Consider the following 25,174-nt stretch of genomic DNA (forward strand, 5'->3'; position numbering starts at 1 on the left):
TAGCACAAATGAATACTTATGCCATACGTATAAGTGGGAGATTGTCGGTATTTACACTTGTCATATAAAGATTCTCCGAGATTGGACATGCTAACGGGATTGTCGTATAAAGATAGTACCTTTCAAGTATTTACACGGGAGTGTATGTAACCGCTAACGGTGCCGCACAAATACCGAAGCAAAAATGAACTTTTGATGTTTGTAGTAGAACATTGTCAAACTTGTGTTTTTTCTAAAATCTAGTAAACTTATCTTTTGAAAATTAGTATACTTTTTTAAGAGTAAGCTTTTAAAGATAATTGTTAAGATTTAGGAGGATGTAACGATAACAAACTCGTGTTTTACTAAAAACACTAATTTTGTATTTTATTTTAGTCAGGCCCATGGGTCGGCCCGCTCTCTTGAAGTGGGCGGGTACGGACAGTGGAAAATGGCCCGCTAAGCGGGCTCGGGCTATGAAATACGGCCCGCCGGACACTTTTTAGCAGCTAGGCCCGGCCCATGTTCGGCCCAAGCCCGCTTTTGATCAGCTCTATCCTAGATATACATATTTATAAGACAGCAGTGGTGAAGCGCCCTAGGGGAAGGCTAGTAGGGGCGCCCGTTAGATTTAATCCGACTAAAGGTCATAGCTTCATACTAAATTACTCGGTAAAGTGTAGTGTGGAAGCGTACCTAATTCACAACGAAAGGTTGGGATGAACCGCTTGAAGGGACGTCTTCGAGATTAGGTCTTCTAGTAAACACATATACCTTAGGTATCTCTCTACTGATGGGATGTGGGGAAATTAGGTTAGCGCATAGATACAATAAGTACCGAATTAATTATATAGTGCACATATATTGTATAGAGCACTTGCCCCCGCTGACAAATGAAAATTCAAAGTTTTAAGTTAAATTTTTGTAATTTTTTTCTAGTGTCCTTTGTACCATTAATTATTTGTCCTGGCTAAAGTTTTTCGACCCCGGTGAGTTCAAATCTTGACTCCGCCACTTTATAGTTAATCTGAATCCTTGTAGTTATCCCAGATTGTCCTAAATAAAATGGAATGATATCAAGAAATCAAGGAATGGGAAGACACAATGATAGGAAGAAAATAGGGCATTTGCATTTTGCACTAGGAGAATGATTATATGCCTCGAATAAACGCTACCATTATTATTACCCTTTTTAACATGAATGTAAATAGCAGGGTCATTTGCTCACGAGTGATTATGAATGCTCTAATTTGTAGTTACATGATCCGTGATAACCAAAACCAGTACATGTTTCATCGATTTGGGTATATAACTTCATCTTCTCATTCTGCAAAACAAAAAGTGATCACAACACATGGAGTATTGGAATATGTTAGTTCATTCATATTAAATCTCGGTGTTGGTTACGGTCGCAATATTAGTTTTCGCAGCTTAATTTCCCTAGGTATGGTCAATATCACCTCAAAATGGGGTAAAATGCAGGTGCCATAATCTTCATAAATCGGTCACGTATCGGTTGTTCAACCGATATTTAAAACCATGACTCTTGACTCGTGAGTATGGTATAGATATTAGGAGAATTAGACTATGTTTTAGAAATCAAGTCCATATTCGATACAGTACAAGATTTCATAAATTGTGCGAAATAACAGAATTATGACATTCGTATTTTTTTTTATTTTTTTTTGGTGGGAGAAAAGAATAATATTTGTCCAGAGATGTAACAAATAAAACCACGAATTTAACAATGTTAGTCTCACTTATTATAAATATAAGAAAGTGAAAGATATTTCCGAAAGGGAAACAGTTCAGAGTTATATGTGAGCATGAAGATGGAGGGAGATGATGAGGAACATAGAACTCAAATATCTGAAACAAGGTAGATTGGGTATTCAATTTACATCCTATCATCAAGAATCTCACATAGATCAGTCCATGGACCCCATAACATCCAATTTTTATGTGGTCCAATCCAATCCAATCCAATATCCCAAAATCCAACAAAAATAATAATTGGATTTCGATATAGATAAGTTGATAAGAGGAAAACATGATGAGTTGAAAAAAATGGCAACAATTCATGTAAATTTCCATTCTCTAACAGCATTAAACTTAAAACTTGACACTAAATCTCCAAACAAATATTCCTATTCATATTCCTATGCTACTAAACCAACTATAAACACAGCTATAAGAGCAGCCACTGGAAGGCAATTGATAGAGTCCGGAACGGTCCCATCCATACCAGCAAAAGAAGCAGCAGCAGTACTCACGTCCAAGGGGTCTAACCTCTTGGACGTTAGGCCGGAGTGGGAGAGAGAGAAGGCTTACGTGCCTGGGTCGTTGCATGTACCGCTTTTTATCAAAGACGATGACAATTCCCCCATTACATTACTCAAGAAGTGGGTTCATTTTGGGTACATTGGCTTGTGGACTGGTCAGAAGTTCACTACTATCAATTCTGAGTTTGTTTCTCAGGTTCAAGGGGTTGTTCCTGATAAAACTACAATGCTCCTTGTATCATGTGGCGAAGGCCTAAGGTTGTCTATCCTTCTTCTTCCTGCTTTTTATTCATTTGCTTAGCACTAGAATATGATAGATGCATGACCCGTTTTGAAGGCGCACTCGAATATGTTCGTCAGTTCGTAGTAATCTCAATACAGTTACATAAATGTATTGATGGAAAGGTTAAACCTGAGAACGATGCCTCGATCAGTAGGCATAGAGTCACATACTGCTATGGGTCATTTTCCTGGTGGTTAGATACTTGAAAAACGGAGTTTTTTTGACAGTAAGAACAAAGTTTGTGTAGTTGTAAGAATAGTCTGACCTGGGTTATTCCTCTGAGCAGGTCTGTGATTGCGATTTCAAAGCTGTACGAAGCAGGATATGTGAACCTCGGATGGCTGGCTGGAGGATTCAATCGAGCTAAAGACGGAGATTTTCCAGTCGAGGGACCTGAGAAGTTGCAGTATGCCACTATAGGTGGCGTATCCTATTATTTTCTTAAATTACTCATACTCTTACAAGCAGAAGGCAGCTCTAGTTGATTTTACCGTTTATTTGAGATTCATTTTGATGGTATCAAACCGCAAATTGCTCTTGCAAATTACATGACTAACTCTATTCGTAATACACAACAAAGTAGGACTTCAAGACACAAGAAGTGCAGATAGCTTAAACGAAAGCCCTTGGTTCCATCGTATTATATAGACAACGAATTACTGTTTTTAATTCCATCAGAAATGGAATGTTGGATAAATTTTTCAGTTTTGCCTGAAACAGGAGATTATACTTGTTCTGGCAAATATGCAATCGTAAACTACAACGATTTACAACTTGGGATACAAGTCAAAATGACGAACAAAATCGATTCAATGACCAAAAAAATAATGGAGAACGTATGACAATGATGTTACATTCTCTGTATCTGCATTACTTAAGACTACTTCAACTTTTTATTTAGAATTGATGTAGTGTACTCTGCATCATCTTTGATGAAGCTCCACCAAATATAGGTGACAGGTATACTAGTAGCTTGCCACAAAGCATGGGAGTCGATTAAACCCTTGTAGGGAGGGAAGTCGATTATCTCCAGTAGCATGGCTAGAGCTGCCCCGACAACTGAAAACCACAGCTTCCACCGAGAGGGGTTGTGTGAACGAATGGCAGCTATTACCCAGAACACAAGTTGTGTTGTAGCTAGTACAGCTACAACTCCTAAGTTCCAGCCTGCAAAAAAGATCAATGGGCTTATATCAATCACATTCTTCACTTAATTAGGCTTAGAAGGTCCCAAATTGATTTGAAATATGCATTTGTTTCCTGTGAACGGTTGTAACCTAGAGTAATATCGCAATGTCCAATGGAGCCAAAGACTAACTATTCTTTGGTTCTTAATCATGATGGAATAGAAACAAAAGGGCGCACTAAATTGGCTGCACTTCTCGTTCTTGTGCAGTATCATTCAATGCAATTCTCAATGCAGTATATATGTTGTATTCAATACATGGTAGGACAACGTACACCCAACTCCCTTACCCTTCCATCTGAGGGAACCTGTGAGGCCATGAGATACGGGGTAATGTTGTCGCTGTAGTAGCTGCTTATACTCAAGAGTAAGCAGGTTCAAAACTGTGTTTTTCGAACATTCTATGCTTAAAGCCCGAAAAGATTTGGGAGCATGATGTAATATGAATCAAGGGTGTTGTTCATAAAATGTTTAGATAAACAATCAAGGGCTGGCAATGAGATTTGCAGATATAGTAGAGCATCAATATGAATTTGAACATACCATAATCAAATTCTACCAAGTTGAGAAACAATATGTGTGTTGTCACAAATGCTATCACAGGAGCAGCAACCATAACTCTAGCAGCCTCTGCTCTAATGTTCAGAGATCTTATTATGGATAGCATAAGTACAAACCCAAGAAATGCCAAGATTGAGGAATAGTACAATTTCTCTGTCAATTCCACATATCTGTTGAAAAGATACAGTCGATACATATAAAAATTAAAAAAAAAAAAAAAAACGATGTTGCAGAGTGAATTAAATAGTTAAGAGTACGGGATGAATTACATTATAAACTTCATTGAATGGATAATGAGGATAATAGTCAGATAGTGATTGAAATACGAATACAAATAGATGACGAAGACGACGCACCTGCTATGGAAAACAGCGCTCCACAACCACGAATTCATTGATAAGATCGCGTAAACATGCCATAGGCCAGTGTATTCATAATAAGTCTTCCCATTTGGCCTCAAAGGTAACTTATAGTGTACAAGGAGAAAGAAAGATAGCCAGCCATGAAATATCAGGGCTAGATTTAGGATGGAGACAGCAACAGAAACAGGTTCCTGTAATCACACATAATGCCATTTATCAATTGAAGATCAAACCCTATAAATAAGTCAACTGAGGGCTACAATGAACACAGATTTAATTTAAACTTTAATATGTAATAATACTCGCACTATGTTTTTATATAGCTCATTCTCACATTTACTTGCTTAAATTTTTGGATTACTGAGCGTCATGGTAAGAAATTAAGCAAGAACCTGAATTCCAAAGACGCGTTGAAATGGCCACTTCCCATGATACTTGACTGGTTGGCCACCAAGTTCATCCCGCTCCGCCTCTCTCAGGAGCATGCAATGATACCTACATTCACCACGGCAGTCCCATTCTTTCCATCTCATATATAGCGGTTCTTGGAAATACCATGGACCCTCAGAAGACAAGGACAAGTTGCAGCTGTTAAAGCACTGTTCCTGTACGCATCCAGTCTTCAGACAGTGTTCTACGCAGGTCCTACAAGAAAATTCATCAGGAATACCCATAAATACTGCTAGAGTATATGCAGTGGAGTATAGTGAATAAACGAGCACAAAACTCGATAAAGTACATTATGAAGTGTTACAAAAACAAACGGGGCATGAGATAGTCTCACATGTCACATATGATAGAGACAACCACCCATCAAGCAGTAACCCTATGTGAGGAATACATAAGGTTATGGATTGAACATCACATACGAAATTGTCTCATACAAGACTCACTAATGAAGTATCAGCACTAAGGTCCATGAACAAAACTCACAGGAGCACAGCCATAATTCTGAGTAACAAAAAAACCGACTTTTGTTACTGTGTACAGTTACTCACTTAACACTGTCTATGTACACTTAATCATTACGCTTATCAGCAGACAGAAGCTCTCAGCTGACTCCGAAGTCTGAACTCCCATCAACATATATAAGATTTAGGAAATTAATCTTCTTACAACACCAAGCCCTTTTAAAACCACAATACAAGCACCAAAGGTCTGCTAATTTTACGCAGAAACAGGAGCATGCCTGTACTCGAGATAAGCATTGACTCAACATCAATATGCTTTGGAAGACTGGTTACACTTATAGCATCAGAACTCATTGTATAGGGATTAACTGTTAATTCAAGTTTCAACTGAACTATGTAATCGCATATAAAAAAGTCCTCTTCTATGCATTCCGGCCTTCCGATGATCAGTGAACAGCCCAAGAACACAAGGTCCACGATAAGAATCACCTTGACTCCAATATCCTTAACAATCAATCATCTTTTGAGTAACTATTAAAAAGAATGTATATAGAGCATAAACTGCTCTATAATACGCTGTCCGAGTCCCGTAATTCCAACTCCAAGAGTAACTATAAGGAAGCCTCAAATGATCCTAAATTTCAATAACTCTCATGTGAGTTGAAATTAATGACCTCATTTTCACAAGATTTGCAGTAATCAAATAAAGTAGTTACAAACATTCAGGAGTTGCACTAAACATTTGTACTTTCATTAAGACATATATTTTGACCAACAAACATCAAAAGACATTCAGGAGTAAATGCACACAATCTTATTCTTCAAAACATCAATGTGGACCACCACTCATTTATTTTCCTTAAATCACACATAAATCGCTTATAAAAGAACAACAAATAGACCAAAAAAACCCAAAGATTATTTCTTTCCTCTTTTCATGGGCACCCAATAAATCAAATCCAATCAGATTGGTCATTTCTGAGCGGTTTTACATTATCATAGTATAAAACGGATCCACAACCCAAATATATGGTTACAAATTACAAAAACTAAATAAAGCCGTTAACAGGAACCCGTTACACAAATTCTCGAGAATTCAAGCTCAGAAAAGCATAAACTAGGATATAAAGAAGAAATAATTATAGAGTAACAATAAACATAATAATGATAAAAAAAAAAAGGGTGATTAAAGTTAGCAACTTACATGTAAATGGGATCAGTATCTCCTGCAGTAGCATGAGCATCAAGAGCTGTTCCCAAAATTAAAGCAAAAAGCAACAAAACTAATTGATTAAAAAGACCCATCATTAAAATCTAACTAAAACCAAGAAAATTTATTTACTAAGATAAACACAGTAGATTTATGAGATGGGTATTGAAAGATGTCAAGGATGAGAGTTGGTGTGTTGCTAAAAAAAGATCGTATTCAAGAAAATGAAGCATTTGACTTGTAGTGGACATCTACTATGTGTCCTCCTCCTCAAATTGTCCTGCAATTTTTTTTGGAGTTTAGATTCTTCTTCTTATTACCGAGTATATTATCTTATAAATCTAATATTCCCTCTATTTTTCTATTTTCTTCCCATTCTAGAAATATACAGGAGAATGTAAAAATTTTAAATACATAAATTGTTTGTGTGGAAATAAGATTAGTACCGTAAAATACTTTGGAGGTCGTAACTACCCTACTACATCTTGTGATCCACCCTTTAAGGTAAGAGTTTGAGCGACAGTTGTAAATGCGTAATCTAATAAACAACGCTAAATTACTTAAAATAATTTAGCGCTCAACAATGAATAATATAATTCTCAAACTTAAACACAGGAATTCTCAACGATACTTATATATAAAGAAGATTCCAATAACACAACATCAACCAGAGTCTTCACAAGAGTACTTGTTGATGCTAAATTACAAACTAAGGGATAGATGACTGATTACCTCCATGATCGGATAGGCTCGCCGTGCTACTTTTACTGCGAATGTTAATCTACGCTACGCCTAATAGACTAATCTGAAGATAGACCAAGTTATAGTAGTAGTTGTTGTTGTTGTTGTTGTTGTTGTTGTTTGAGTTGTCTTTTGCTTGAATGAAATGCCTCCATATATAGGCATCACCAGGCTCCTTGGAAACTACTCCTTAGTGGAAGGCGGTTAATAAACCACCGAGTCTTCTTGAAACTTTATATGGGCGCTTATCATGCCCCTTAGCCCAACGTTCCACCATTTGGACTTCTTGGATTCCGTTTGTCTTCAATCTTGAATTAACATAAGCGCCTTACCTTGGGCTTATTATGCCAAAAATCCCAGTGCTTTATCCACTGATACCAAGCTCTACAAACTCCGGAGCAAACCACCAGATTCTTTCATCCTAATTTAGGAAAAATTTACAGAATCATCATAGACTCATCAGACCCTAGCATGAATAAAAGATTTGACCCTTCATTATTCTGGCAAGACCCCGGACTATCCCTTTCAAGCAGATCTCTTGCACGCTTTCTTGAAGGATTTTCCATAATTTCTTACTGGTGAATACCGAGAGAGAGAGAGAGAGAGAGAGAGAGAGAGAGAGAGAGGGAGAGAGAGAGAGAGAGAGAGAGAGAGAGAGAGATGAATCCCTCACTCAGAAAGTATCATATTTATAATACTCTGGAAAACTCAACCGTTTATAACGTTTGAAATGTGAACAACTGCTCCACCTCTTCACATCCCGTTTTTCTCGATTCCTTCGAGTAATTCGTTTTCCGAAAAACCTTTGGAACAATAAATAACTCCCAATCATTACATTAAATGAAGGAATTTATTTCATAGACACATTTATACAATCTAGGTTATATTAATTAATTCCCAAAAATGTCCTTCAGCGCTAGGGTTTTATAGTTCTTGGCTTTCTGAAGTTGACCAATCTTCTGAAATTGGTTGTTGCACTTCATCAGAACTATCAATTACAATTGTAGACGATTCATTACTTCCTGCTGGAGTCTTGTCCCGAAACTTTTCGTGAAAGAATCTTCTTTCTTCAAAATTTGAGTATTTCAGACAACCGTAATTCACGGTAAATTCTACTTCATTCCTCATGGTTCTCCACTTCCATGGCTGAGTAGGGTGTGGTTTATGAGTTAAACTCAAATCATATGTCCAATTAACCCTTAGACTGTCATAATCAAAAGCAAATAGCCAAGCCCAATGCCGGCACGTTCTGATTACCGCCCATTTTGATTGAAGTGGAAGCCTTCTAAAGACCCCTTTCATGAACTTCATTTGCCCTAAAACCTCATTCAAACAACGCCCATGTGTAGTCCTTTAAATTTGGCACAAAGCCCTGAGAAACGGTAGCTTCTCTTTCATGAAGTCTCTGGCAAATTCGGCCCCATCCGAGACCTTAATTCCATCATTATATTGACATTACGTTTTAATGTCAATCCTTATTGACATAAACCTCATCTTTTAGGAAAAGAGGCAGACTTTGTAGCATTTCCCACAAACTTTTGAATTTTAAATGAGAAATCTGGAGAAAATGAATTACCCCTTTAAATATAAAAAGAAAATAGGAAACCTCTTGTTTCCATAAATCAACCGTGAGAATTTAAAATAATTATAACCCTTTTCCCCTTTTTCAAAGGGTAATCAATACCCTTAGGCGCCGGTTTACAAGCCCAGTCTGCCACGTTCACCAATAGGTCAAATCAATCCGGTCCCCAACTGTCCCACCATATTCGAAGAGACACGCAAGTGGGCAAGTGCGAAACAATAATTTCCACGGATTAAATCCAAATTTGGCCTTTTTATGCTAAGGAATTTTGAGACATGCAGCGCTGATCCAAATTATTTGCTTATTTGTTCAGCGCTTGATCATTTCGTTCATTATTCTTAACCCATTATAGATTTATGAGTATTCTGTGAACTCTAATCAAATCTGTTTGGAAGAAGATTACTAGAATTGTATCTAAGTATAAAACTTCCACTTTAAAGAATGCGAAGCGATAAAAAGAAATTGATAACTTATTATTATCATTTTCCCATATTTCAACATTTATAAAATAACTCAATAATTTATAATTGTTGCATAAAGATAAAATAAAATGTGACAAAATATACTTTGTCACATAAAGTACGAAATACCATGAATAAAAACATTATTTTATCATGCCAATCGCAAAAATAAACGACTACTGGCGTAAAACAGCTCATAACGACACTACCATCCTGGGCGCCTAATAACCTTAAAGGTCCTCTTGCCTCAAAATCTTGTTGCCATCGCTGTCATATTCAGGAACATGCTCCACAACGCCGCCATCCACTTCCATTTCTTCTGGAAAGTCACCGGCATCATTTTCCTGCTGATTCCATTCAAACTCAATGGGCCCTACCAGCCCAACAGGATTATGGTTGTAGATTGTACTTGGGTCATACAATCCTTCAACTAAAAAGGCCAGCAAACTCGTCCTCCTCAAAACCTCTGAGACGACGGGTTTGGTACCCAAATAGGTCATGATGGTTGACCCATTTTGGGCCCACTTGACTCCCCATTGAAATTGTCTTTTGTATTCATGCTTCAGATTCCCAGGGCCAGATGGCAACAGCCATACCGCCCCAAGTGCAGCATACCATGATCATACCATACCTTGTACGACGATCCGCACAGACCACGATCTTTCTCAACACATCCTCTTGCATTATATACCGCGTGGAACGGTTGATCCTTGTCTAAAGGCTTTGCTCCCCTTTCCGCCTTCTCGGCTAAATCAATGAAGAACGCCTTCTTATAGACCTCCTTAAAATACAGATTTGAATAAGTATGGATGTCCTCTTTCAGGACCCTATTTGCCTCGTCATATTTGAATCGCATTAAGGTTGCGTTCGTATTAGTTGATGAGAAAAATAAATCATTTTCCTCAACTGAAATCATTTCCATGATGAAAGAAGGAAGACAAAAAGATTTAGAGGGTTTTCTTTTGAGAAAACTTTGTTTCAAAATCCTCTAAGGAAATATTTTGGGATTGTTAAAAATGAAGTATGACTGCACTTAAATAAGCAGGAATAAGGGAACACTCCATATAACCATGTGTTTGTTAAACACGATTCGTATCTACTTCTTACACGTCTCCCAACACGTGTGCTTCATCGCACCGCTTAAAAAACACGGTCATCTAAGCGACATCTCTTCGTAATACGCATTATATTTTCTTTGGATTCTTTTATTTATTACCCTTTATTTTATAGTAAAAACGTCTTCTAGAATATCTTATTCCAGAAGAAAAATTCTCAAACCACTTTTTAAAAAAATTTCTCATTATTCAGAAAAACTCTCAAACGTTACCATGGTATCTTCTTCGTCTGCCACCGTAATTGAACCAATTCGGTATAACTCTTTGCAAGGAAAAGATCTCCCTGCAATTTATTCGGTTGCAAATACGCATAATACAATTTACCACCCCCCAGGGTTAGTCCTGGATCTCAAACCCGATGATGGTGAATTTCCTGATGCCACCTTAGGTCCCTTAATTCAACCACTCTGATATGCCGACGGCAATAAACTCTTAAACGAAGCCAAACAAAGCATGGCCTCTCATTATCCATATACTTCTGATACCCGTCCACTTGCCTTCTACCCAGACCCTTTTCAAATTAATTAGGTTGGGGTTTCCATTCCAATCAAGGGATGGTGTAATGACAAGGACAAAAACAAAACTTTGGGAATCAACGCTAGATACAACCGCCTATCCAGGTTCCACGATAAATGGATAGATAGTCGAATCGATCCATTCATTCGTCGAGCACATTATAACATTCTCCTTTTTTACAGTACCATCTGCTCAATACTTGTGTCATTATGGAATCCTGCATTTAACTGTTTTTTCCTACCGCATTGGCGCCATGACCATTACTTTGGCTGGCATTAGTTTCCTGACCGGTTTATCACTAGTTGGCCTTGCCAGAAATTTCATTTCTTTGGACAAGAATGATCTTTCATATGAAGGCAAACATCTCTGCAAAGGAGCGTTTGACTTATGGGATCGACGCATTACAACGCCCAAGAAGGGTTTCTCGGAGATCAAGAAAAAGTTCAAAAGCGACCCCCCCAATTGAGTTCAAGGACGCCATCTTCCTCGCTTATATATTCTCAAGGCTCTTTATGCCCAAGAGAGGTGGATGCGTGATGTGACTCATATTCGTGCACATTTAGTCCCCGAACTAGCCTCGTTCCTATGCTTTCTAGTGCTTATTAGGGTCGTTTCTTATCTTTAGTTCCCTACTTTGCATATTCTTTGAGGTTTTTTGTCCTTGGTAGGAGAGGGTTGCTAGCCTTGCATTTATAGAACAAAATGGAGCTAAATGGAGTGCATCTAATAACAAAGCAACAAAGAGGAGACCAATACTAAAGGCCTAAGTGAATAAATCAAGTAGAATGGGCAATGATGAAGACACCCCTGTTAGAAATAATTAATCTCATTAATTTACATATTCATATATGTGAGAAATCTATTTAGTCATAAAATAATTACAAATCTTATGCATGCAAACAAAAATAGAAGTAGAGAAGAAATCATCAATCCTTACTATGATTGTTTCGGATTTTGGGCACAAATGAGTTCTCCTTCCCACTTGTTCTTGAGCTTTCCTTATATGGATGAACAAAGGATCCAAAGAAGAATCCCTCCCAAAGTTTATACCCAAGGTAACATCTTAAAAGACTAATATTATTAGAACTAGAACAATATTAATCTTACTAAAATTGACCCAAAATATTTGTTTGTTCTCTTGTTTATTCGGCCAAGAGAAGGGAAGGATTTTTGAGATTTTTATTTCTCTAATATTTCATAAGATGTAGAGAGAATTAGTGATAATTTCTTACACTAGAAAATTATCATATGAAGTAGTGAATAATAGAGAAAAACTCTATGTTTTTCTCTTTAGAAAAACCGGTGGGGAGGAGGTGTGGTGAGCCAATGCATGGTGCACATTTTCTTCCCAAGAAAGTAGGCTTGCATGGCTACAATTAGGTAGCTAATTATTTTGTTCTCCACTTAAAATAATTAACACAATTTTAAACCAAATACTCCCCCTTTTTTTTCGGCACTTATAAAATGGGAGGTCCATTTTATATTTGTCATTTGTCAATTGTCACATATGTGACATGTTACTTGACATATGAAATTGTAATGTATTTTTAACATATTAAAAATCAACATACTCATAAAATATGTCATATACAAAATTGACTAGTAATTCGTAATTACTTGTACCAAAACGGTTTATCAATTATAAATCACAACGTCTTGTATTTATAATAAATTATTCATTCAATTTCAATTGTTTCGTAAACAATAATTTTATCTAAGTAATAAAACAATTTGACTACTTAGACCGTATCTTATTTAATCGAATTACAATAAGACATGTCAATTATACTCACAAAATCGTCCGTCAATTTTAAGCAATTTAATTAACTCGTATCGACATACGATTAATTAAATAATCAATTAAGAGTGTCACCCTTTAGGTATGACCTAAGGGGATCAACTGATCACCACCGTCGCACGACAGTAATGTCAAACTATATTCAGCCAATCATTACCGATATGTGTGGACCAGTTGACTGTAAAATATTACATCCCACATGTATTCTTAAAATGAGATTTAAACATGTGATCATCATGATCAACAGTTGTGATCGCATTATTGTCGGAGGACACATATTCCAACAATCTCCCACTTGTCCTCGACAAGTGTGCGTCACCAATTCTCTTGTCCTATTACTATTTCCCACTCAATGCAAGGTGTCTTTCAGGCCGTACTTGCAAGTGATCATATCGAGAGTGGTTTCCTCGATCTGGAGAATAACTGATTGACCGGAATTTTCTACCATAGATACCTTTCGAGCGTGGCCACGCATTTCCAGTTCATTACTCCTCGAGTGGCCCTGAGATATTCTTATAACCCTGACAAGGGGTGGACAATTCCTATCGCACTTATTCCCTTCGACTAGCCACAGCCATCATAACCCAAAATATGCCCATTTGACCCCATTTACGAAGGTCGTAGTAACATAAATCAAAGTTAATCTGAAACTGTGCCACCCTAGGTGAACAGTCTTTAGTTAAAAGAATCGACTCATTAGAATACTATAGTAGCTCTCGCCACGACCAGGCTATATAAATTTGCCAGAACTCTATAAGCGGTCATTAGCCCGACAAAGTGTTCCTAACAGTCTGCCTATGTGATCGACTTGTCATCTCACATGACTCCATGGCACTTGAACTTGCCATCAATCGCATCAGACTCTAGTCACTTCGAGACGTCACCTCATGTAAGTGACTATGGGCGAATACAATGCTAATCCGTGTTCACTTTAACGGGGTTCAATTGTCTTTACAACCCGTTTGGATGTAACAATGTATAAAGAAAAGATAAAAGACAAATGCGATTATGAACATGAACAAAAATAACACTTTTATTTAATTTCAAAATCTAACACAAACTTGGTACACGTTTAAGACCCATGGACACCATATGCCCATCATGCTTAGCCTGCGATAAAGGCTTGGTGAGCGGATCAGCTATGTTATCATCCGTCCCAACCTTACATATCGCAATTTCTTTTCTTTCAATGAAATCTCTAATTACATGATATTTTCTAAGTACATGTCTAGATCTATTACTAGACTTTGGCTCTTTAGCTTGGAAGATCGTCCCACTATTATCACAATAGAGAGTGATGGGATCATTGGCGGTAGGTACTACTCTTAGACCTTCCGTGAATTGACTGATCCACACCGCTTCCTTGGCGACTTCGATGCTGCAATGTACTCGACCTCCGTTGTTGAATCCGCGATCCACGACTTCCTTGAAACTTCTCCAGCTAACGGCACCACCATTGAGCATGAAAACGAAACCAGCTTGTGGTTTCATGTCATCTCTATCCGTTTGGAAACTTGAGTCCGTGTAACCATTAACACGGAGCTCGGTGTCTCCTCCAAACACTAAGATAGAATCCTTAGTTCTTATCAAGTACTTAAGTAAGTTCTTGACGGCTATCCAGTGACTCTCACCTGGATTTCCTTGATATCTACTCGTCATGCTCAAGGCATACGAGACATCAGGACGTGTGCATATCATGGTGTACATGATTGATCCAACAGCGGAAGCATAAGGGATCAATTTCATGCGTTCAACATCATGGGGTTCGGAGGGCGATTGAGACTTGCTCAATATTGTCCCAGTTACCATAGGTACCAATCCCCTTTTTTATTTGTCCATGCTGAAACGTCGAAGAATCTTATCAACATAAGATTCTTGACTTAGTGCCAATATCCTTTTGGATCTATCTCTATGGATCCGGATACCTAATATGCGTTGTGCCTCTCCTAAATCCTTCATTTGGAAGTGGTTACCTAACCACTTTTTAACTGAAGACAACATTGGAATATCATTTCTAATGAGTAGTATGTCATCGACATACAAGATTAGGAACACAACATTGCTCCCACTAAATTTCATGTATAAACATGGTTCCTCAACACTTCGAGTGAAACCATTCTCTTTTATCACATGATCGAATTGATGATTCCAACTTCTTGATGCTTGCTTAAGTCCATAAATGGATCTCTTAAGTTTGCATACTTTGTTAGGATTTTTAGGATCGACAAAACCTTCGGGTTGTATCATGTACACCTCCTCTTCTAAATGCCCATTTAGAAAAGCGGTTTTGACATCCATTTGCCATATTTCATAATCATGAAATGCGGCAATCGCTAACAAAATCCGTATGGATCTTAACATGACTACGAGGGCGAAGGTTTCATCATAATGAAGACCTTGGACTTGGGTAAATCCTTTTGCCACTAGCCTAGCTTTGTAGACATCATCATGTCCTTCTATGCCATTCTTGACCTTGAAAATCCATTTGCAATGAAGAGGTCTTGCCCCTTTAGGCAAATCCACCAAGTTCCAAACTTGATTTTCATGCATAGAATCCATCTCGGACTTCATGGCTTCAAGCCATAAGGAGGAATTTGGACTAGAGATTGCGGCCTTGTAGGTGGCGGGCTCGTCACTTTCTAAAAGCAACACGTCGAGTGTTCCATCTTCTTCGATAAGTCCCACATATCGATTGGGATGGCGAATAACTCGGCTCGTTCTTCAAAGTGGAGGAGAGACAACCGTGCTAGACGACGAAGGAACATCTTCTGGCGTCTCTAACTCGGTTTGTGGCTCTTGAACTTCATCAAGTTCAAAATTTCTCCCACTCTGTCTCTTAGAAATAAATTCTCTTTCTAAGAAGACAGCCTCGCAAGACACAAACACTTTATTTTCTTGAGGTTTGTAGAAGTAGTATCCTCGAGAGGTCGAGGGGTAACTTACAAAGATGCATTTTTCGGATCTTGGGGCAAGCTTGTTGTCGGTCTTTGCCTTGACGTAAGCATCACATCCCCAAATCTTCATATAGGATATATTGGGAATCCTTCTCATCCACATCTCATATGGAGTCTTTTCGGTTGTCTTTGTGGGACTATTATTCAAAGATCTAATTGTGGTTTGAATCGCAAATCCCCAAAACGAGTTTGGTAGCTCGGTTTGACTCATCATTGATCGAACCATATCAAGTAGGGTTCGATTTCTCCTTTCGGCAACACCATTGAGTTGTGGTGTTCCGGGTGGAGAAAGTTGTGATATAATACCACAACCTTTCAAGTGTGAATCGAATTCAAGGCTAAGATATTCTCCACTACGCGGATCGTAGTGCTTTTATCGTTTTGTTCAATTGGTTCTCTACTTCATTTTGAAATTCCTTGAATCTCTCAAAAGCTTCACTCTTATGTTTCATTAAATAGACATTCCCATGTCTACTCAAGTCGTCGGTGAAGGTTATGAAGTAGTCATAATTTCCTCGAGCGGTGATACTCATTGGTCCACACACATCGGTATGTGTGAGTCCCAATAGTTCACTAGCTCGTGTTCCTTTACCGCTAAAAGGATTACGAGTCATCTTGCCAAGAAGGCAATATTCGCATGTTCCATATGATTGATAATCAAATGGTGTAATCACATTAGTCGAAATTAATTTTTTGATGCGATTCTCGTTTATGTGACCTAATCGACATTGCCAAATGAACTATTCATTTGGATCACTTGATTTGAGTTTCTTTGATTGAATGTTGTAGATGTCATTAGTCGGATTTGAGGTTTCTAAAATGTAAATGCCATTAATGGAAGGAGCTTGGCCTATGACCAAGTCGTTCCTTGAAATAGTACAACGATTATTTTTAATGACAAAACAAAAACCGTCCATGTCCAACATAGCGATTGAAATAATGTTTTTAGAAAGTGTAGGCACATAAAAACAATTATGTAAATACAACTCAAATCCATTAGGCAAAGCTAATACATAAGTTCCCTTAGATTCGGCCGCTACTCGAGCTCCATTTCCAAGGTGTAGATCCACATCTCCTTTGCTAAGCCTCTTCACGTCTCTTAACCCCTGTAAATGATTACAAAGGTGAGAACCACAACCGGTATCCACTACCCATGTCGTAGTGGAAGTATAATTTACATCAATAACATAAATTTCCTTAGGAATTTTACCTTTTGGAACGATGATTCCTTCCCTTATATTTGGCAAATATACGGGACAATTCCCAAGCCAATGTCCCATGCTATAGCAATAATGGCACTCATCTTCAACTTGCTTGAAGTTTTTCCCTTTCTTTTTCTTCTTCTTGAACTTTTTGCCCTTGGAAGCAAGAACTTGATTGCTTGGGCTCCCACTAGTTTTGGCATCTTTCTCTTCCAAAGACAAAGATCCTATAGATTTTATGAGGCGGTCTTCCTGAGACCGGCTCACAAGAGATCTTGTAGTAGTAGGAGGTTTAGAATAAGTGATGAAGTTTATGTTTCCATCCGAACCTATCCTAAAATGAAGTTCTCTAGTAGTGTCGAAATCATTGTTGAAGCAAACGTCGTCGAAAACATTGTGGCAAGACTCAATAGTTATCAGTGTAGTAGCGTTTGATGGATTCATTGTAATGAACTACAAGTATGGAGGAAAAGGAAATATTAACATTTGTCTTTTTAGTCATACTTGTAAATGAAATTTAAACAAGATATGAGCATTTATATAGTGACCTCTACCCAACTATTATAAATGATTCCAAGATCCAAATTCATATTAACTTGGGTACGGTAGGACCGATTCATCCCTTATTAATATAACTCGGTGGATTAACTCTTTAATCGATTCTACTTTTAGAACTCTTGGTCGATAAAATTACATTAATATTTATCTTTAGCCCGAAACACATGCGACTACGGTCACGAATACTTCCGTTGAGCTCAATCCAAATTTCGAATAAATGTGTCCATGATCCAAATCCACATCAACTTAGGCACGGTAGGGCCAATTTATCCCTTATCAACATGAATTCGGTGGATAGACATTTATCACCCACTTCCCCTACGTAACAAGGTTTGTACCCCGGTAGGGCCGAATGCACTCCCTCATGAAATAGGTTTTCATGGTTTCTACTTTTTGGTAAGGCTAAGTCTCAATTGTTTATTTTAGCGAGAGGTCATGTCAATTTATTATCTATCACATTTTAAGTGAACTAAAGTGGTGAACTACGATAATTGTAATTGACACGGTCGATAAACTCGATAAAATGATAATGCATGTTTTAGTTATGGTGATTTAGCGATGCATGCAACATATAAATAAAATGCAAAGCATAAATAAAATCCTAGTATGGCCTTCCTAAAATAGTAAATCTAATAAACTATTATAAATTCGGAAACCAACTCCTTTGGTCCCTTGAATTTCGGTCTTGGCACGCATTTCAAGGCAACATTTTCTTTAATGGATCGCCCCTTCTCAAATGACACCGTCTTCAAGGTACTCCGGAATAAATAAATTACATAATGAATTACATAATTTCCTATTATACATTTGCAATTAAAATAAAATAAATCTATTAAATTACAAAACGGTGATACGAGATCACAATAATTACAACCGAATCGATATTCCCATATATTTCGGGTAATATCAATTAAAACTAAGGCCATACTAAGTAAAATTACATAATTCAAAAATTACATAAAATTAGAATATGACAATAATAAATAAAATACAGCATTATAATATGTATGAACATGCCCAATTTTATGCTAAATTGCCTTTAAGGAGCCAATATCGTATATTAATCGGTTTTTACGGATTTGCGTGATTTAACCTTTTAAAAATCACAATAATTACATAAAATCATATTTATGTACAAGTTAATTACCCTAACCATATTAGGACTCAAAATTAGTCTCCACTAACATTTGACAATAATTAACCTAGATTTCTTAATATTGTTCATAAATGGACCCAAAAATACAAAATTATGTCATAAACTTCAAATTAAATCATAAAAATTCCAAATAATTTCAAAATTTGAAATTTAAATTCATGAACATTCTGGAAAAATACCATGACACTCATAATGTTCAAAAACTTAGGTTAAAAATTTCGAAAATTTATCGAGAAAAACAATGTTGCGGTTTATCGGATTTATCAATTTTGACCCTAAAAATATGAAAAAAATTATATTCATCAACTTTTCACTTTTAGATCTGAAATATATGATAAAATGCAGCATGTGACATTTTTGCTTAGTCATGAAGTATGTTTTAGCATTTTTACTAATTAAAGTCACTATTTATGTGATTTTTCATCAAAAATTCATAAATCATGCATAAGACTTCATTATAGCCAAATATTTTACACACATCTTGTAAAATTGCATGTGACAACATACTAAATTTCCATGACGAGATTCGAAATATAACTCATATTAACCTATTTAACCATTTAAATACGATTTTAACTTGAAAAATCCATATTTCGAGCAATACTCCTCATTTTATTATGAAAATTTACAGGCCATCAGTAGATAATATATGTGAAAACATATCCAAAAACCACTGAAAAAATCAAAGTTTAGCTATTTTTAGTCCAAAAATGACATTTTTATCATAAAAAATCACATTTTAATGCCATTATTATATAAAATGAACAATAAAATCCATAAATAAACAAAATATTCTAAAAATCACTTAGGACCAGAAACTTTTAACATGCAAATATATTTTATGGTTTTTCTTCATAAAACCAATTTAATTAGTTTTGTATGTTAATCATATAACTCGGAAAAACTATAAACCGATTTGCATGCAAACAACCTAAGGCTCATGATACCGCTTGTTAAAAATAATTAATCTCATTAATTTACATATCCATATGTGTGAGAAATTATTTAGTCATAAAATAATTACAAATCTTATGCATGCAAACAAAAATAGAAGTAGAGAAGAAATCATCAATCCTTACTATGATTGTTTCGGATTTTGGGCACAAATGAGTTCTCCTTCTCACTTGTTCTTGAGCGTTTCTTATATGGATGAATAAAGGATCCAAAGAAGAATCCCTCCCAAAGTTTATACCTAAGGTAACCTCTTAAAAGACTAATATTATTAGAACTAGAACAATATTAATCTTACTAAAATTGACCCAAAATATTTGTTTGTTCTCTTGTTTATTCAGCCAAGAGAAGGGAAGGATTTTTGAGATTTTTATTTCTATAATATTTCATAAGATATAGAGAGAATTAGTGATAATTTCTTACACTAGAAAATTATCATATGAAGTAGTGAATAATAGAGAAAAACTCTATGTTTTTCTCTTTAGAAAAACCGGTGGGGAGGAGGTGTGGTGAGCCAATGCATGGTGCACATTTTCTTCCCAAGAAAGTAGGCTTGCATGGCTACAATTAGGTAGTTAATTATTTTGTTCTCCTTAACACAATTTTAAACCTAATACTCCCCCTTTTTTTTCGGCACTTATAAAATGGGAGGTCCATTTTATATTTGTCATTTGTCAATTGTCACATGTTACAAGTCATGTGTAATTGTAATGTATTTTTATCATATTAAAAATCAACGCATTAATAAAATACGTCATGTACAAAATCGACTTAGTAATTCATAATTACTTGTACCAAAAGGGTTTATCAATTATAAATCACAACGTCTTGTATTTATAATAAATTATTCATTCGGTTTCAATTGTTTCGTAAACAATAATTTTATCTAAGTAATAATACAATTTGACTACTTAGACCATATCTTATTTAATCTAATTACAATAAGACATGTCAATTATACTCACAAAATCGTCCGTCAATTTTAAGCAATTTAATTAACCCGTATCGACATACGATTAATTAAATAATCAATTAAGAGTGTCACCCTTTAGGTATGACCTAAGGGGATCAACTGATCACCACCGTCGCACGACAGTAATGTCAAACTCTAGTCAGCCAAACATTACCGATATGTGTGGACCAGTTGACTGTAAAATATTACATTCCACATGTATTCTTAAAATGAGATTTAAACATGTGATCATCATGATCAACAGTTGTGATCACATTATTGTCGGAGGACACATATTCCAACAACCCCACGACCCCTCAACGTTCCCCACGGATCCTTAGGCAGTCAAAAGAAGAAGGAGAAAAGCTAACCAAGGATCTGGGCGTCCCGAGCTCAGGACGAGCGTCCCAAGCCACAATCCAGGCGTCCCGTGGTCAAGTCGAGCGGATCCTTGGGCAGCTCGAGCATACTTAAAGGACAAGTCGGGCGGCTCCTTATAGGACTTTCAAGGCACTAGTCTTCTTCTTAGGGACTTAATCGTTATTTAAGCCCTTAGTTACCCTAATTCTTGTACTTAGTATAAATACCCCATTGTTTTAGGGGATTAATCATCAAGTTTTAATCAAGTTAATTTACCAATTTAGTTTAGTACATCTTCTTAATCAAGTTGTAGTTACTCAATTCAATATTAATAAAATCCTAATCTCTCTTTAATCATTCAAGTGTTCTTAGATTTAGTTGGGTAATTCGAAGACTATTTAGGGTTTATTGAAGAATTGACAACTCTTCATCATTCATCAAGTTGCTCTTCTATTATTCTTTGCTTATTATTTGGATCATCCTTAAGTTGGTATAATCTCTTTACCCTTTTCTTAATTAATTATTGCTTTACTCATTCACCATGTTTAACCTTGTTAGTATGATTGACACCCTTATTAACATGTTTACCAGGACCATGAGTGAGTAGTCTTCTAGTTAGGGTTAATGGGGGATTAGGGGAACTAAGCATGGGGGTAGATCCATACTTAATCTAATATGTTTTCATAAGATTGCTTGCCTATTGTAGTTTCAACTTATGCACATGTTATGCTTGATGAATTGCTTGATTGACAACCTTGCATGAATATATTATCCATTCAACAAGACTTGTAAGATATAAACTAACTCAAGGCTTGCTAGACCATGTATATAGTTGAATAGGAAGAAACTAAGTCGACTTATAGGTGTTGTACAGTCTTGGCCGACTCGGCTCCGGGACCCAAATCTTCCTAGGAATGGTAAGACATAAACTAACTCGATTCCACTACAACAATAATTTGCTTGCATCTATGTAAACATGTTTGTATGCACCATGAATTCCCTATAAACCCATGATACCCTAGTGCCTTAATCAATGGTTTACAAACCCCTATTTTCTTACTTTCTTTATTTTGCTTTCATTTCTTTACATTTCATTGTTAAGTAGTTTAGATTGCAAACCTCAAACTCAACTCAAATTGTGACACCCTAAGACATAGCTCTCTAAATCAATAACTTGATTCAATGTCCGTCCCTTGGGATCCGACCTTTACTTACCACTCTACTAAGAGTAGTTAGTTAGGTCTATAAATATTGTTTTGATTGGTTACCTTAAACGACAAAGTTTTAAACCATATCAAAAATGGCGCCGTTGCCGGTTATTGGTTTTAGTTGTGTCTTTCTTAGCCTTGGGGAAGTCAAATTCCTCAAGGTAGTTTTAATTGTTTTCTAGTTGTTTGATTTTTGTATGTCTAGGAGATCACAAGGTAGACTTTTGCCTATTGATCCCGAGATTGAAAGAACCTTGACCAATATTAGAAGAGTTGTCAGAGGGACTTCAAAAAGTTTGGGTATTGGAGAACTTGTGGACATTGGTAGCATCCAACCGGATAGTATTGAGTTTATCAACCCTTTTGCAAGAGAACGAGAGGATAAACCAATTCCAAACCAACCACAAAATCAACCTACAATGCCTAAATTTTCATCCCATTCCGTACCAACCGAGGAGAACCTGGCCAATAGTACTCCTACACCACCACATTTAACCGGTGATTTCATTGCCAAATCCGTATTCATACAATTAGTTGAGAGAAGTCAATTTGGAGGGATGCCTAGTGAAGATCCTCATCTATATATGAAGACTTTTTGTGACTATTGTGATGCAATCTCTCAAACGGGGGTGACTCAAGACCAAATTCGATGGGTTTTGTTTCCTTTTTCCTTGATCGGAGCCGCAAAGCAATGGTTAAAGAGCCTAGACAAGGCTACCCTTGGAATTGATTCATAGAAGAAGTTATCACTTGCCTTCTACAAGAAGTTCTATCCTCCAGAGAAGACTAACATGTTGAGAGCCCAAATCACCGGGTTCAAGCAAAGAGATGAAGAGTCCTTATATGAGGCTTGGGAGAGATTCAAGGATACATGTCGCTCTTGTCCTCATCATGGACTAAGTGAATGGTTCCTTATTCAACAATTTTGGAATGACTTATATGAAGATTCGAGAAATGTGCTCAACATGGGTTCTAATGGAAGATTCACTGAGGTTGATGACAACCAAACATGGGCTAAGATCGAAGAAATGGTGATTCATAACTCTCAATATAGTAGGCCAAGAAAAGCTACTAGGGGAGGTAGGCATGAAGTTGACTCCATCACACAATTGGGTGCCCAATTAAGTGCCCATATTGACACCATAAACTTGAAGTTTGAGAAAGCCATGGCCAAACTTGATGAAGCTTCTCAATAACCCAAATAACATGTCAATTCCATGATGGCAACATCTTCAATCCCAAATGGAGTGTGTGAGAGTTGTGGAACCTTGGGACATGATCAACACGAATGTAGGGGAACAAGTGAGCAAGTGAATGCTTTCTAAGCATACAAAAATGGCACCCCTTATTCCAACTATTACAATGAAAATACCAAATTCCACCCAAACCTCTCATACAAGAGCCAAAATTTCCAAAACCCTCAACCCACATACACACCACCTCCAATCAGAAATCCTACTCAAAGACCATACTACAATCAACCCAATGACCAAGCTTTTGATGCTGAAAAAGCGGTTTTCCAAATGAAAAAGAGCCAACAAGATTTCTTTGCTCAAATGCAAAGGGATAGCCAAGCCAAAGACACTACCATCAACAATATCCTTGCTCACACCAAGATGTTGGAGACTCAATTGTCTCAACTGGCCTCTTCTAGTTCCCAAAGAGAAAAAGGACAATTACCTCCTCAAGGTAATCCTCCTACAAGACATGAGACCATCAATGTCATCCACTTGAGGAGTGGTACAAGATATGAGGGACCAAAGATGCCAATTGAAGATAATATTGTTGAGGAGAATGTCAAGCAAAGTGATGTGATTGAACCATTGAGGAGAAATCCTAAGGTGGTAGAGACAATTACCAATGACTCATCAAAGAAGAGAAGGTCAAAGAAGTTAAGAAAGAGCCTATTGTGATTAGACTTTTATTCCCAAGTCGCCAAACCAAGCCCAAGCTTGATGAGAAACTTGGAAAGTTCATGGAGATTGTGAAGAACTTAGAGGTTTCTATACCATTCACGGAGCTAATCAACCATGTTCCGGCCTATGCAAAATACATGAAAGATATCCTTACCAAGAAGAAGTCCATCTAAAAGTTGGAAAATATTTCTTTTACCAAGATTAGTAGTGCTATTTTTCAAAGGAATTCCCCTCCAGAGCTCAAGGATCCGGGAAGCTTCTTCATTCCATGTACCATTGGTGATACCAAAATCAACAAGGCACTATGTGATATAGGTGCAAGTGTGAGTGTCATGCCATATTCGGTATGTGAAAGACTAGAGGTGGGAGAGCTCAAGTGCACCAACATGACCTTACAAATGGCGGACCAGACAACAAAGGAATAACTAGCGGTATGGGAAGATGTGCCCGTGAGAGATCGAAAGTTTTTAATACCGGTGGACTTTGTCATTGTTGATATGGAGGAAGATTCCAATCATTCTAGGAAGACCATTCCTACATATCGTCGGAGCGGTGATCGATGTTAAACATGGAGAGCTTACACTTGAAGTAGGTGATGAAACAATCACCTTCAACCTTGATAAGACTATGAGAGCTTCCAACTTGTTTGAGCCATGCTTTATGGTTGATCACTATACTCGGGAGGGTGACAAGAAGAAGATGGAACCTCCATTCAAAGACCAAGGGAAAGATAGAAATCTCAAAGATAAGGGTAAAGACACACCCCCAATTGGAAGAAAGATATTGATGATATCGAAATGGCTATATTCGGAGAGCATGTAATTTTCACAACAAGAATGAGAGCTTGCAAAGCTCACCCATGACAAGTATAGATGGAGGTCTCATTGGCCATGACAACAAGGAAGGAGAGTTGCTCTTGTCAACTCATGC

The 25,174-nt window shown here is 37.0% G+C and overlaps 2 protein-coding genes and 1 non-coding gene across 3 annotated transcripts; 1 reads left to right on the plus strand and 2 right to left on the minus strand.

The window, feature by feature from the left end:
- Positions 1–1,767: 1,767 nt before the first annotated feature.
- Positions 1,768–3,088, plus strand: LOC141608106 (rhodanese-like domain-containing protein 10). The gene is made up of 2 exons (XM_074427459.1): positions 1,768–2,519; positions 2,831–3,088. Exons 1-2 carry the CDS (start codon positions 2,047–2,049, stop codon positions 3,027–3,029), a joined length of 672 nt encoding a protein of 223 aa, XP_074283560.1. The 5' UTR covers positions 1,768–2,046; the 3' UTR covers positions 3,030–3,088.
- Positions 3,089–3,146: 58 nt separating this feature from the next.
- LOC141608101 (uncharacterized) lies at positions 3,147–7,126 on the minus strand. The gene is made up of 5 exons (XM_074427456.1): positions 6,769–7,126; positions 5,046–5,298; positions 4,648–4,844; positions 4,274–4,461; positions 3,147–3,711 (listed from the first exon to the last, which is right to left on the minus strand). Exons 1-5 carry the CDS (start codon positions 6,870–6,872, stop codon positions 3,425–3,427), a joined length of 1,029 nt encoding a protein of 342 aa, XP_074283557.1. The 5' UTR covers positions 6,873–7,126; the 3' UTR covers positions 3,147–3,424.
- A 15,993-nt stretch (positions 7,127–23,119) lies between these two features.
- LOC141619607 (small nucleolar RNA R71) lies at positions 23,120–23,226 on the minus strand. The gene has a single exon (XR_012531763.1). It is a non-coding gene; the product is annotated as a small nucleolar RNA R71 (small nucleolar RNA).
- Positions 23,227–25,174: the final 1,948 nt, after the last annotated feature.

The sequence above is a fragment of the Silene latifolia genome, chromosome 1, assembly GCF_048544455.1.
Source record: "Silene latifolia isolate original U9 population chromosome 1, ASM4854445v1, whole genome shotgun sequence".
NCBI lineage: Eukaryota > Viridiplantae > Streptophyta > Magnoliopsida > Caryophyllales > Caryophyllaceae > Silene > Silene latifolia.